Source organism: Notechis scutatus, chromosome 4 (assembly GCF_049901735.1).
Source record: "Notechis scutatus isolate UNSWTSFEM ecotype Mainland chromosome 4, rNotScu1.2, whole genome shotgun sequence".
Classification (NCBI taxonomy): domain Eukaryota; kingdom Metazoa; phylum Chordata; class Lepidosauria; order Squamata; family Elapidae; genus Notechis; species Notechis scutatus.
Genome location: NC_142012.1, coordinates 108,638,062 through 108,653,603, shown reverse-complemented (window position 1 = coordinate 108,653,603; position 15,542 = coordinate 108,638,062). Strand labels below are relative to the sequence as shown.

Here is a 15,542-nt window from a genome sequence, read left to right as displayed (position 1 = left end):
TACAACTATGTATAATGGCCCATAATTGTGACCATGATTTGCAACCAAATATCCATTGTGGAAATACGATTTGGTTAATGACCATGTGATTTGCTTAATTGCAGTGATTCACTTAATGACTGCTGTAACAATTATTGTAACATAGAGTCTGACCACAATGACTCATGATGGAAACTCTGGCCCCAATTGTGATTGTAAGAACTACCTGTTGTAAGGACTACTGCTGTTTGAGAAAGGATTTTTGTGACTGTGTAATAAGTGCAGGGATAGATTTTCTTTCAAATAAATTTCAGTTGGAACTGAAATTGATTGGATAATGGAACAGGGAACTATTTGTGTATTATATAGTTTATATAATAAAGTAGATGTAGTTTGGATATGCAAATAACATCCTGAAAGGAACTAAGAGTTTATTCTGCCCAGCGATTAATAATTGTAATTGTAAGCACATGTAACTTATATGTGTATTCTCCTCTTTTGTCACTACTTTTTCATGTTTGTTTATTTATTTCCCCCTTTATTATTACAACTATTGTGGTGTTTAAGTTGTAAGCTTGGAGCAGAAACTGCTACAAAGATAATTTTATTATACCTATTTTAAAACAAAGAAAAGAGTCCTTTCTATTAGGGATATTTGATAAACAAATACCAAAAAAAGTGAAATATATAATAATACATATTTTGACAGCGGCCAGATTGGCTTTGGCACAATGTTGGAAACAGCCTTATGTTCCATCAGAGGAGATGATTATTCAAAAAATTTCAAGTTGTGCAGAAATGGACAAATTAACCTTGGCATTAAAAGATAAAGACACTTCAATATACTACAACAGCTGGAACTGCTGGTACAAATGGATAGACCAAAGATAGATTTCACACTAAAAGGCAAAAGAGGATAGGATAGAATTGTAGTAGGGATATACAGATATATGTAAGGATTAAGTGGCATAAAATAAGGATAAAAAGGAGGTCTCACAAACTGTTGAAGATGAAAATGTTTTTAATTATTTTCTATCTTTTTCTTTCTATTTTCTTCTTCTTCTTTTCTTTTTCTTTCTTACATTTATGTATGTATTATTGGTCTGTTTTAATTGTAAAATCAATAAAATTTATTTAAAAAAATAAAACAAAATTAATCCAAAATCTAAAATTAAGTAGAATTAGTAGTCTAAGTCCCAAGTGAGAGATTTATCATGTTTGCACCATTTGTTGTTGCATTTTCACTATAGCCACACAAAATGTGGCTATTGTGTTGACATTACTACAGTGGGAGTCTAAAAGAACAAAATGAGTGTGTGTGTGTGTGTGTGTGTGTGTATATATATATATATATGCATATATATATATATATATCATATATATATATGCATATATATATATATATATATATATATATATATATATATATATATATATATATATATAATATAAATATATATATAAATATAAATATAAATGGTATTCAGCTTTGTGTGTGTGTGTATAATTTTCCTTAAGTTTCTGGATACATTTATGGTATTCAGCTTTGTTTGGGTATTTTCCCACATCATTATAGTTGTGCTTTTAAAGTTGTAGCAATGTTTCGGCAGAATCTCATCTGCCATCATCAGGCTTCTGTATTGTGTTTGTCTGTGAGGACGAATACAGAAGCCTGATGATGGCAGATGAGATTCTGCCGAAACGTTGCTACAACTTTAAAAGCACAACTATAATGACGTGGGAAAATACCCAAACAAAGCTGAATACCATAAATGTAAGTACCCGCGAAAACTTAAGGAAAATTATACACACACACACACACACACACACATATATATACACATATATGTGGATCTTTGGTTATTCGGGTTTTCTCCCGCGTAAAATTGGAAGTATCTTGGCAACGTTTCAACGAAATCTCATTTGTCATCTTCAGGCTTGTGTCTTTGGCTTTGTGCTCTCGGAGTAATGTGAGCTTGCAGCTGCTTCTTCCTTTTAACTTCCTTTTTAACTGTTCGTGGTCGTGCCACATCTTCATGGTGGGCATCTGTTCACTTCATGTATGGGTCAGAGGGGTTTGAAGCGGGTAGTGATGCAGCTGCGGTACGGCTTCTGTGTGGCACGACCATGAACGCGAAGCCAAACAACAGGATCACAGCTCACCAGCTCAAATTCCCCGGCAACTAAGAATAACCTGAGCACAACCAAGCCCCCACCTGAACAGAACACACCCAAGCCAATCAGAACACAGCCAACCCCCCAACCAATCAGAACACAGCCAAACCCCCAACCAATGAGAACACACCCCCACCCAATCAGAACACAGCCAAGCCCCCACCCAATTAAGTCACACCCCCACTAGCAGTTAAAAGGAAGAAGCAGCTGCAAGCTCACATTACTCCGAGAAGCACAAAGCTGAAGACACAAGCCTGAAGATGACGAATGAGATTTCGTTGAAACGTTGCCAAGATACTTCCAATTTTACGCTGGAGAAAACCCGAATAACCAAAGATCCAAATACAAATACCCGCGAAAACCTCAGAAAACAAATACACACACACACACACACACACACATATATATATATAATATACATATACATATACATATATATATATATATATATATATACATATACATATACATATACATATACATATATATATATATATATATATATATATATATATATATATATATATATATATATATATATATATATACATACACACACACACACACACACACACACACACACACACACAATTGAGGATGGATTTGTCTAGGTAAAATTAAGGAAAGAGAGAACTACACATGTATATTACAAGGTTCCGTCTTAGGCCCAGTACTCTTCGATATCTTCATTAACGACTTAGATGAGGGAATAGAAGGGGAACTTACCAAATTTGCAGATGATACTAAGCTGGCAGGAACAGCTAACACCCAAGAAGATAGGCTCAAGATCCAGATGGATCTTGACAGACTAGAACACTGGGCCGTATCTAACAAAATAAAATTCAATGTAGAGAAAAGTAAAGTCTTACACTTAGGCAAGAAAAACCAAAAGTACCCATATAGACTAGGTGAAACCAGGCTCAATAGCATCCCTGTGAGAGGGATCATGGAGTCCTAGTGGACAACCAGCTAAATATGAGCCAGCAGTGTGCAGCAGCAGCCAAAAAAGCTAATGCAATCCTAAGTTGTATTAACAGAGGGATACAGTCAAGATCAAGGGAAGTACTAATACCACTCTATAAAGCCTTAGTAAGATCACACCTAGAGTACTGCATCCAGTTTTGTTTACCATATTATAAAAAAGATGTTGAGACTCTAGAAAAAGTACAGAGAAGAGCAACCAGGATGATTAGGGGAATGGAGGCTAAAACATACAATGAACGGTTGCAGGAACTGGGCTTGGCTAGTCTAGTAAAGAGAAGGACCAGGGGAGACATGTCTTCCAATATTTGAGGGGCTGCCACAGGGAGGAAGGGATCAAGCTATTTTCTAAAGCACCTGTAGGCCAGAAAAGGAATAATGGATGGAAACTGAACAAGGAGAGATTTAACCTGGAAATAAGGAGAAACTTTCTGACAGTGAGAACAATCAACCAATGGAACAGCTTTCCCTCGGAAGTTGTGAGAGCACCATCAGTTGAGACTTTCAAGAAGAGATTGGACTGCCATTTGTCAGAAATGGTGTAGGGTCTCCCACTTGGGCGGGAGGTTGGATTAGATGACCTACACGGTCCCTTCCAACTCTGATTATCTGTTATCTGTTATATTACTATCTTTTCTGGAAGATGTCACCAAAGAGTAGCATGTGAAAAATGTAGGAAACATATTTTGAACAGGTGGGCAGGTTTCTTCCATTAATGGGGATTGGGTAAATCCTCCCTATAATAGAACAGATTGTAGTACCTTGTGCCTAACTTTAAAAAACATCTTCCATAACCTTGGGAAGGTTAAAATGTATAAATAGCCTGCAAATTGCCAGGCTCCTTTTGCTATCAGGACTTTTCTGTTCCTGGATATGGTGATAGCTTCAGGATGGTATTCAATATTATCCAGTCTTTGAAGGGCTTTTTTTTTTTTGCCTTTTCAGGGCTGGATGATTGAATCAAATCTGTGTGACTTATTACTGTTTAAATTTTAACTATTTGGGTATTCTCTTTGATTGTATTCTTTCAACTACCGATAGTCCCCAATTTATAACAGTTCATTTAGTGACTGTTCAAAGTTACAACAGCACTTCAAAAAGGGACTTATGATTGTTCTTCACACTGACAAACCGTTGCGGCATCCTCAGGGTCATGTGATCAAAATACAGACGCTTGGCAACTGACTTATTTATGATGGTTGCAGTGTCTTGGGGTCATATAATCATCTTTTGTGACCTTTTGACAAACAAAGTCAATGGGGAAGCTAGTTTCACTTAACTGTTATTAACTTAACAACTGCAATGATTCACTTAACAACAGTGGCAAGAAAAGTCATAAAATGAAACAAAACTCACTTTAAAAGTATTAGCAACAAAATTTTGGGCTCAATTGTCATATTTTGAGGACTACCTGTACCGTTTTCTGTCTATTCACATTGTATAATACATCTCTCATCCACACTCAGCAATCATTCTTTTGTATACTGTACCCCTCTCATTCACAAACTTTTTCTCTTCATGCTTACTAAGCTCCCTTTTTTAAAATTCTAATTTATTTAACTGTACATATTTTTGGTATATTGTCATTTGTTTTTACTCTGTCATGGATCTTCTTTCCATACATTGAATTCCATTTATTTTGTTGGAAAATTAATACAGGTGGTTCTTACTTAACCATAGTAAATGAGACCAGAATTTATATCACTAAGCAATGCAGTCATAAAGCACAATGTCATGTAATCATACTGGTTAGTGACAGCATTTTTGGCAATGTACAATTACCATTTTTAAGCAAGATCTGCAGGGATTCTGATCGTGATTTCTGACCTCCTGCTGGCTTTCCCATTGACTTTGCTTGTGGGAAGTTGGCAGGGAAGGAACCAAATCACCTTGTATGACTTCTGGAGTGGTGCGATGGCCAGAATTATAACTGAAACATGGTTGTAACTGAAACATGAATGGAAGTTTGCTAAATGAGGGTCCCCTGGTTTTATTATGTACAATTTCCTTCTCCTTCCACCTTGTATAACTACTTCTGTCAGCCTTTCATTTTAAATTAATCAATCATTTTTTTAAAAGTATTTTTATTATGTGTACCCATCAATAGGCTTATTAAACTACATATTCAAAACAAACAAACCCCTTTCTAAATTAGTCTCATTTATTTTTCAGTGTCTAAATGACCTAGTCATTTTTTTCCTATATTCCTGCTTTGTTCCACTGATCCATTAAGATCACCTAACAGAATAGGTTTTTCCTGGGACCTCATTCAGAGTGGTTTTTTTTAAAAAAATAACTGATTTCCTGATTCTATTATTACATTCACTTTAATTCACCTATCACCATTCTGTCAAATCAAACTTTCATTGCTTGTATGTAATGACCATACTTTTCAGATCATATTTTCTCAGGCACTTTTTAGCTTTTTCATCCATGCATAAAAGATACCTTCATTTCCCTGCATATGCTCATCAAATCTGCAAGATTAGATCATTCTCAGTGAGATATATTACATCTTACTCCTTTCCCTTAGTTCCACAAACAAAACTTATCTGTTTCTCTTTTGTACTATTTTATTCATTAAGTAACACTCTTACCATTTACTCCATTTGTGTTTCAAGTCACTATCTTCCATAGCCCATGTCTATCAGCTGTCAGGTTCTCTGATTTAGGGATTTAGTTGCAGTTGATTTCTTACAAATCAAGACATGGTAAGCTTTACTGCAAGAAGATTAAGAGCCTGATAAGACAATTGAACATCACTAGTTAATAGAGAAAATATCTTAATATAGAAACAGATTCAACTGTTTCTACCCATTTCCCTGTGCTTCCTGCTGATTGAATTGAAATTGGATTTTTTTCATATAACCTCCCAGAAGCTGCATTATTTTCTACATTAGACAACACACTGAGTTGACTTTCTTTTTCCCCCAAGTCCTTCACAGTAATAAATGGTCCTATGCCTATAAAGGTACCCATCATAGCTTTGTCAACCTAGGATTCACACAACAATATTTAATAAGAAAAAAAGAATAGACTAGGCTATCAGTTGTACATAAATTCATGTCACTTGGAACATTCCTTACTTATGATAGGGACATAATTCCAGTCACTGAAGGTGGACCTATCAGAAAAAGGTTAACGGGTTAGTTTTACATCTATGGAGGAAAACCCTCCCCATTATTCTTAGTTTTTCCCAGATTTCTTGAGCTAGATATTGACAAAGCTGAGGGAAAAAAGTTCCCAGCCAGAGCTTTACCTATATTCCATGTAGCATCATCAAGTCAATGTGGATTTATTTGGTCAGTTTTCTGCAAATGCAACCAGAGCCCAACATCACCGTCCTAACCATCCCCAGCTATCTATATGTTTGCCTCTCCTATTGTTTCAAGCTGGTTCACTAGATCTAGCAGAGAGGGTATGCTGTGGGTCCTTTCTATTAAACAATGTCATCTTTTTGGACTCGAGAGTCATACCTTTTCTGTGGCAGTTCCTATTCTGTGGAACAGCAACCTCTAGACTTTTGAATGGTCCTGACCATGTTAGTCTCTCATAAGACTCTGAAGAACTGGCTGTTTCCCCAGGCATTTGGGCCGGGAAGTTAAGATGAGCTTTGTTGCTGATTTAGCTTTTCACAATTGAAATGTATTGTTTTACCTTGGCTTCATCATGGTCGTTGGCTGGAATTATTGCTTTAGTGCTTGTGTACTAACTACCCATGTATCCATGTATCCATGGTGAGATGGATGATCATAAAGATAATTTAAATACAACAAATAAATCCACAGCATGTCATGCTTTCTAATATAATTATTATTTTGCAAGCTAACATTCTTTTTTTTTGTGTGTGTATCTCATTGACACACAAAAGTACATATCATGCACTGATAACTCAAGGTATAACATATAAAATATATCTGTATAATTAGTTATTTAGAAACATGCCCCCTTTCTCATGCACCCTCGTCTATCAATTGTTTCTTAATCCTTCTCTTCATTGGAGTTCCAATGTTCTTGTCTGTTATTCCATGTAGATTGAGACGACAAGAACTATTTTCATTTGGAACTTTTCTACAGGTACTTCATGGCAAGCCCACTCTCAGGAACTTAATCCCCCGGTATTTCATTTTTGGGCTTTCAGATTATTTTTAAAAAGTAATTTCATCAATATAAACTCATTATGTTTGAGTTACCATATATTTTTGTTGCAAAAGAGTTTTTGGAAGAGGCTTTGAAAGCTGAATCCTTTTTGTCTCCAATTCTACAATTATACTTAATTTGTTCTGATTCATTGGAGTATGTAATGCAAAACAATTTGGCTACACTACTAAGTGAAAATAATTATTTTTGGTGCATCTCTTTTGCTAAGTCGGGTTGGCTAGGAAAGGGAGCAAGAATAATGTTACTTGAATTAATAAGCCTTTTCTATTGAGTGTCTTAATAGAATTTTCAAGCCTACTTTCCGAAACTCATTTTGTCTAGAAGCTCTGATTAACAGGATTGTGTTATTTTGTTTGCTGCAGAAATGTGTTACTATTTCATGGGAGTCATATGAACTAACAAATACTTTTAATTAGTTTTACTCTGATCAAACTCCTGCTGTACATATGGGTTGTCTATCTCACATAATTGAAATGGAAAAATATATTTACTATTCAATGCATAACATGAATTCAGATAGGACAATGGGAAAGTTTGGGATTATTCTATAATGCATAACTAATATGATTGCAGTTTACGTTTAAGGACTTATATTTTTCACCTTTAACAAATAACATTTGTACATAGATTTATACAAGAATATTGCATTGTCAAATTTAGTTGTAACTATGTTGTTCAGTAAATATATAGCCTGAGTGGATTTAGCAAGAAATATTTTAAGTCTATAGAGAAATAATTTTTTAGGATTTGGTACTGGCATTCCAAAAGGAATAATCAAGACACTACCTCTTTTTAGCAATAATGTACAGTCTTTTAAAAGTGGCATTTTAAAATTTACATAGGGCCAGCAGAAAATCTAGATTTAATTTAAATTAAATATGTACATTACCCATATATTTTATATTTTTCTTTAAGTCATGTTAAAATACATTATTGGAAACAATTTCAGAAGGTCTTAGGTGCTTACACCCTTAAAGCCTTGTGCTCTGCAACTTTGCTTTATATTTTAGTCATTATTGAGTTCATTACTTGTATTACTTAGTGTTGGTTCACAATAAAATTTTATATACATGTTGGGAACTATTGCATTGATACCTCAGGTATCACTTAATGAGTTCAGAGATGAAAGAAAAATGACATGAAGAAATGAGGATGTTCCAAAGAGCTTGTTCTGAAAAGTGTTCATCATATGTGTGAAGCAGTTTTTAGAGTATCGAAAGTTGTACATTTAAGTGAATTGTTATGGTCAGATGTGTAATAATCAAATATCTTCCTCTACAGATATTGAAGATTTGCCGCCAACAGTTCAAGAGAAGCTTTTCGATGAAGTACTTGATAGGGATGTTCAAAAAGGTAAATATGTTGTATAATATATAGTTTTTATACAGTGCTGGAATTGGCTCAGACCTTAACAGTTGTCAAACTGTATATCATGGTTGTACTTTGGTAATTAATAAAAAAATATTTTAATGATGTAGATGTTTAATGTAAAAGATATGTATGTTTTTGTCTTGTTATCTAAGAGAGAACTAACTGATCAGTTAGTTAACTATAGATACCTAGAATAGTTATAAGTAAAATTGTAATTGTCCTCTTTTAAAATTCTGAAGGCCATTCTTTCCAACAAAACTGTTCAGCCAAATAAGTTAGACAGCTTTTCAATTTTGGTTTTTACTGTTTTCATTCCCTGGATATTGGAATCAATAGGTGGGTTGGCAAATTTCAAGGAAAAGAAAGTAGAGCAGATGCAATAATACAAACAGTAGTGCAAAATAATGAGCAAGTGAGAATCATTCATTTTATTGGCAATTGATTTCCCCCCACAATTTCTGCTCTTTGAAGGAACCTTAGAATAGAAGAATTTTAAGGTAGGTTAAAATTTTATTGGAGTTAATTTATTTATTTAGAATAATGTTTTCATCAAATATCCTTAAAACCATATAGTACGGGGGAAATGAGGAAAGGGGCTGCATCACAGGGCAGAATCAGAGATCTCGAAACACTCAACTCTGACCACTATCTTCCTTTTCTCCTGAGCACACCTGGGACTCAGGCCTGCTACTATCACAACAGCAAAGAAGAAACAGGCAAGAAAGTTTTTCTTGCTGGACTTCAGTTTTGTCAATCTGGAAATGCTAAGCTTCCCACTACTGTCTTGAAGCTAAGAGAGTTTTACTTAAAAGCCAAGCAATTTATTTGCTTTATCTAAAAGTAATAAAAGTGCTAAATGGTTTTGTGTCTTACTCATTGGATTTAAGATGGCCGATTGGGTACTGTTTCTATTTTGTAGAACTAGAAGAAGAATCTCCCATTATAAACTGGTCACTGGAACTGGGTACACGTTTGGACAGTAGACTTTATGCACTTTGGAATCGGACTGCAGGAGATTGCCTGCTTGATTCAGTTCTACAAGCTACCTGGGGCATTTATGATAAGGATTCGGTGCTACGTAAAGCTCTTCATGACAGTTTACATGATTGTTCTCATTGGTAAGCAGAAATGGTTTTGCTGTACAGTTGAATGACTTCAATTATTAACTTTCTTTACAAAAGTCCAGAGCCTTTAGATTTGGAAGGGATACATTTGCTAGTCCTTTACAGCAATAACAACATTCTTTTGCAAGCTTATTCTGTGGTAAAATATTGAAACTTTTGTATCAGAAAACTTTGCAATTTATACAAATAGTAACTTGTGTCTATATAGTATATAAAGTGACATTTAATTAGTCAACTGATGTCCAATAGGATTTATTTGAAGTAGTTATTTAAACATCTTATCACATCTGTGATTTTGCTGTGATTGGGGAAGTTTGTACTAGCACAGCCTTCTTTACCTTTGATCTTATCTCCAGAAGTGTGGATTTAACTTAGAGAACTTTAGTATTGGCTAACCCTAGGAGTAGTCCTGAAGGCATCATAGTTTGAAAAATTATCCTGGTTCATTGAGAAGTATAGGTGTAGAGTCAGGATCAGTATTATAACCAGTATATGTAGTACCTCAGTGATTGAAGACATTGCTCATGTTTTGTTTGATTATCAGTTATATGTCCTTCTTAGATACTTAACATTCCTACTTAAAAAAACAGTCCACTGGGGTCAGAATTGCCAACTATCCTATTTCCCCCTGGGTTCTAATCTATACATGGTGACAGAACTGCTAAGTTTATAGTTAAGGCACTTGAGCTAAGAGCCTGTTACAGTGAACGTATTGCAATAAGCTGTAAAGCTTATATATTTATAAGATTGTTGATTCATATTTTCCACATATGTATTTTATTGCTGTATTTCATTTTATTGTATTTTATTTTTGTTTTATATTTTGATATGGTGCTACGACTAATCAATTATCTGCACTCTCTCTTTCTCTCATCCATCCATCCATTCATCTCACTATTCATGTTAAAATGTTACTGCTAAAATATATAGCTGTTGTATGAGCCTGCACAATAAAGTACTGGTAGTAAGCAATCTTTGATGGAAGAAGAAAATAAGGAAAAAAATTAAAAAGCGTAACCATTTTCCATTTTAGACATTAGATCACATACATACAACAATTATTTTTGGAAAGTCATCTATTAATCTATTATGGAAATGATTGTTGCAAAAACAGTGAAAAATGATCAGTTGATAATTCAGATTCAGGTAGGAAATGATGATGAAAATGGATATGACTGCTTTAATAAGTGCTGATAGATGACTATCTCTCTGTCTCTCTTATACATACATACATACATACATACATGCATCCATGCATACATACATACAGTGGTACCTTGATATTCAATTGCTTTGAAAGTAATCAAATTTGGTACTCAATACATTTTGATGTGAACATTTTGTCCCAATACTCATCGTTTATTTTGAACTCAATGCACAAAATAGGATTTGTTGGTATTGGCTGCTTTGTGAGTCACTACATTATTCCTTATGGGAAAAAATTATTTGGTACTTATCGTTTTTGGTACTCATTGCACCTCCCGGAAACAATTAATGATGAGTACCAAGGTTTCATTCTCTCTCTCTCTCTCTTTTTACTCTCTTCATCTTTCTGTCAAATCATCGATTAAGTAGCCCAAATTCTGGAGAGAGCCTCTGTGATTGGAAAAGATGAAATAAACTGTTTTTTATAGGTTCTATACCCGATGGAAAGAATGGGAGTCATGGTATTCTCAAAGCTTTGGTTTACATTTCTCACTGCGAGAAGAACAATGGCAGGAAGACTGGGCATTTATACTTTCTCTTGCTAGTCAGGTAAGAATCTCACCGTAAGTAAAAGCAGAACATGGAAAACAGAACCTGGCTGAGAAATGTATTTGCATTTTTCTTAACAAGTTCTGTAGATTTCTATTTTGTAATGCATATTTTAGATTACCTGACTGAAAACTATTTCCTTGAGTAGGCCTCTGGTATTGTTATAGGTACTTTAATTTGGTGTTAGTATGTGCGAGTGCTTCAGATGTTATGAGCACTATCCAATCAAAATCATCAATGGAATTTTTTACATTTTACATAAAATTGAAATTATGTAAAGAAATTGGGCTTAATTATGCCAATTTGAATAATTACAGCTTCTTTAAGCTATATATACACTATCTCACTGAACTGAATGGGAATTTCTTCTTAATATACCTGCAAATCTAATTATAGCTGAATTTGGGAACTGTGCTAACTTTGAGCACTTATAATCATCTATGTAATCTTTAGAAAAGCCTGCATAAATAAATATTTTCATAGATTTTGCTTTGGACACTGTTATAGTTATGCTTTCCTGAAAATATCTCCTAAAGAAAAGAGGATATAAAAGTCAGACTAAACATTAGAAAAAAATCAGTATACTTTCCATCTTTCTTGTCAGCCATTGTTGCCAATTTCCACTAAATACTCTGGAGGCTTTCCCCCCCACCAACATATATGTGTATGAGACACCCTAGTGAGTTCATACTGACCTGGAAGCTACATACATCAAAAAGAGAGAAAAAATAATATTAAATGGATTATAAGGCACCCACTTGCCTATCAAAATTTTTTTTTTTCCCCCCCCCCCCCCCCCCCCCACCCCCCCCCCCCACCCCAAACCCCCCCCCCCCCCCCCCCCCCCCCCCCCCCCCCCAAACACAAAAAAAAAAAAAAAAAAAAAAAAACCACCCCCCCCCCCCCCCACCCCCCCCCACCCCCCCCCCCCAGGAATTAGTTAATGTCATACACACACACACACACACACACACACACACACACTACATAGGGATTATTCTTTTTCAAAATAACTTATCTTACATGCATGCTGTAAGATATAATACTTACATGCATGTTGTAATACACATTCACATCAGTAAAAGAGATTGCAAAAAATGTTGATGGCTCAGGATGTTGTAGCAAGTCCTATTGTGTGCGTTTGTGTGTTTGATAAATTTGTTTTATCAAATTTACATGGCCACTCATCTGACAGCCCCATGTTGATCTCGTTATAGTAATCCAATTGGGAGTGATTAGGGCATGATTGTGAATGGAGGCCCTGATTTAGGAATTTGGGCACAACTGGCACCCAACATGAAGCTGTGCAAAGGCCCTCCTAGCCACCACTGCTAACTGCTCTTTGGGCAGGAGTTGTGAGTCCAGGACCTCTCCCCACCCCCAAGTTCGTGTACCAGCATAATTGTGAAACTGGTCGGTCCCAGAACCCAGAGGCACTCAAATCTTGCCAAGGTTCAACTGAAGCCTGTTGTTCCCTATCCAGACATTCACAACCTCCAAACACCAGGATAAGACGTTAAAAGCTATGTAGCACTTAATTCACCAGTGGCAGAGATACATAGTTGGGTATCATCGGTGTACAGGTAGTCCTCGACTTGCAACCACAATTGAGCCCAAAATTTAGGTTTCTAAGTGAGAAATTTGTTCAGCAAGTTTTGCCCCATTTTCCTCCATGCTGCAAGAGAGTCCAGGAATGGGTAAGACGTCATCGACCTGAGTCTGCCAAAGTATAAAAGCCAGGCCCTGCTGTTGGCCCCCCAGCTTTTTGACTCAGTTCCTTGAGCATCAGGAGCAAGTATCTCTGGAGTTTTTGCTACTTAGCAGCAACTATCTCAAATTGAAATAGAAAGCTGACAAAAAATAACATCAGTACAGTTCTGGGGATCCGGTGGAGTTGTGCCATCAGGAGAGCAGGGATCCACTCTCAGTGTCGAGGCTTCGGCATTGGGGCTCCAGCCTGTTTCGACTTGTGAGTACTTGCTGGAAGCATTTGGCTGATCCTCCCACACAGTTTTCCCCTAGCGCTCAGCCTGATCTATGATCAGGCCTTTGCTGGGCCTGCAGAGAGGTTTCATTAGGCAGTCGGCCATTTTGATCCAAGGCCCAGAGCACATGGCGGGTGGCCATTTTAAACCAGGCCCAGATCTCGTGGCAGTCGGCCATTTTGTACAGACCTCAGAGTTGTGTGGCTGGTTAAGGTCTCACAGCGGGAAACCAGGTCACCTGGCCCTTGCATTAGGGTGACATGTTACAGGGGAAGATTGCAGTGCTTCTTGTGTCGAGCCTTAGGGCCTCACAGTGGGAAACTAGCTCATCTGGCCCTCGCATTAGGGCGACATGTTACAGGGGAAGCTGGCAGCGCCTCTTGTGTCAAGCCCTTTGCAGCATTGAGAGCGATCTGACCCAATCTGATCACCCTGCCTTGAGAAAGCCCATTGCTCCGAGGTTTCCATGAGGCCACTCGAGGAGAAGGCACGGAGGCCTTTCTGCAAAAAGGCAGGCTGCAGCCAAGATTAGGGCCAAGGCCTTGGCACCTAAGAAGGCCTCAAAAACAACTCAGGGCCAAAAATAGAAGGCATACTGCATTGGAGAAGCAATTTGCCAAGAACCTGGAACATATGAGAGGGCTCACTTCAATCAGGAGATTTGCAGGCTGGCCCAGAGACTTTTTCCAGGGCTAGAGAGGCAGAAACAAGTTCTATTAGTCATCTGTAGATGTAGTCCCCAGAGAGAACAGATGAGGGCTTTTTCCCTCAGGATTTGAGCAGGTCTGGGCCTAATTTTAGGCAGGCAGCCTGGGTTCCAGGAGCTTCCAATCCTCAGGGTTATTTGACCTAAGGTGGCCATAAGTCTAGGGTGGAGGCCACCTTTACGCCTACCGCTGCTGGCCTTCGCCCAGTGGGTCCTTTCATTGGCAGCAGGCCTGAGGATATTAAGGACATGATTTCGGTGGCCATTAGGCAGGGGATTGCTGAGGGTTTTCAACAACTCCTTTGCTCATTTGTAGGGGGCCAAGGTTTATTCCCGGCCTTCTCTCAGGTGGTCCCTCCTGTCCAGAGGGGGCTTTCTAGGCCCCATGGGTATAGTTTTCCTTCCACTCGCTCTGAATGGGGAGAATATGAGGATAGGGTCTCTATTAATCCTTCAGAACATAGTTACTCCTCCATGTCAGAGGAGGAGGAATGCGAGATTAGGGATTCTAATCTGTCAGAGGAGGAAGGATTGAGGCCTGAGCATCCCACCTCTGCTGCTGTTTTCAGGCCATCCTTATTCAAACCCCTCCTGCACAAGGCCTTAGTCACTGCTCAATTAGGACCTGAGGAGGTGGCACTAGAACCTCAGGTGGAATCTTCTGTCCAGAGTGATTCCTTTTTTTCAAAACCAATTGTCCAAGCTGAGGTATCTCCTCTTTTATTTCTAGATCTGGTGCAGACCAATGTACCTCTCCAGGTTTGGGGCCATGCCCCTCATCTCAGGACAGGTGTTTTTATAATATGGGTCCTTCCTTGGCCAATGCCCTCCTAGTGCCTCCAGTAGATGCCTCGGTGGTTGCCTCCTATTCTACATCTGGCACTCCAACAGAGCCGGAAGATGTGCTCAAAGCTGAGGACAAGAGGTCTGAACACACCCTCAAATCAGGCTGTAGCTTGGGTGGTCCGGGCTTCTACCACAGCTTCCTTGTTTACAAGGTCGTCGCTGTGCTGGTTGCATCAGCTGCAGGATCGTTTGCCAACCAGTGATTCCAGTTCTCACCAAGACTTGAATAAGATCATCGCTGCAGCAGAATTTACAGCTGACGCCACAATAAGCTCAGCAAAATTTGCCTCAAGGGCGATGGCGTCCTCGGTGGCAGCAAGACGTCTCCTGTGGCTGCGCAATTGGCAGACAGACTCCCATCAGAAATGGAAGCTAGCTTCCGCCCCATGCTCAGGTGAGAGTCTGTTTGGGGAGGCCCTAGAACCTTACCTGGTAGAGACCAGGGACAAAAGAAAGATC

The 15,542-nt window shown here is 37.8% G+C and overlaps 1 protein-coding gene across 3 annotated transcripts in view; it reads left to right on the top strand.

Moving 5' to 3' along the window:
* Nucleotides 1–15,542, top strand: part of ZRANB1 (zinc finger RANBP2-type containing 1) — a 55,898-nt gene that overhangs the window by 25,692 nt on the left and 14,664 nt on the right. For all 3 annotated transcript variants that reach the window (XM_026668999.2, XM_026668982.2, XM_026668993.2), the window contains 3 exons: nucleotides 8,578–8,649; nucleotides 9,587–9,785; nucleotides 11,426–11,546. In XM_026668999.2, coding sequence (XP_026524784.1) covers nucleotides 8,578–8,649; nucleotides 9,587–9,785; nucleotides 11,426–11,546 — 392 coding nt within the window. The remainder of the gene's footprint in view (nucleotides 1–8,577; nucleotides 8,650–9,586; nucleotides 9,786–11,425; nucleotides 11,547–15,542) is intronic.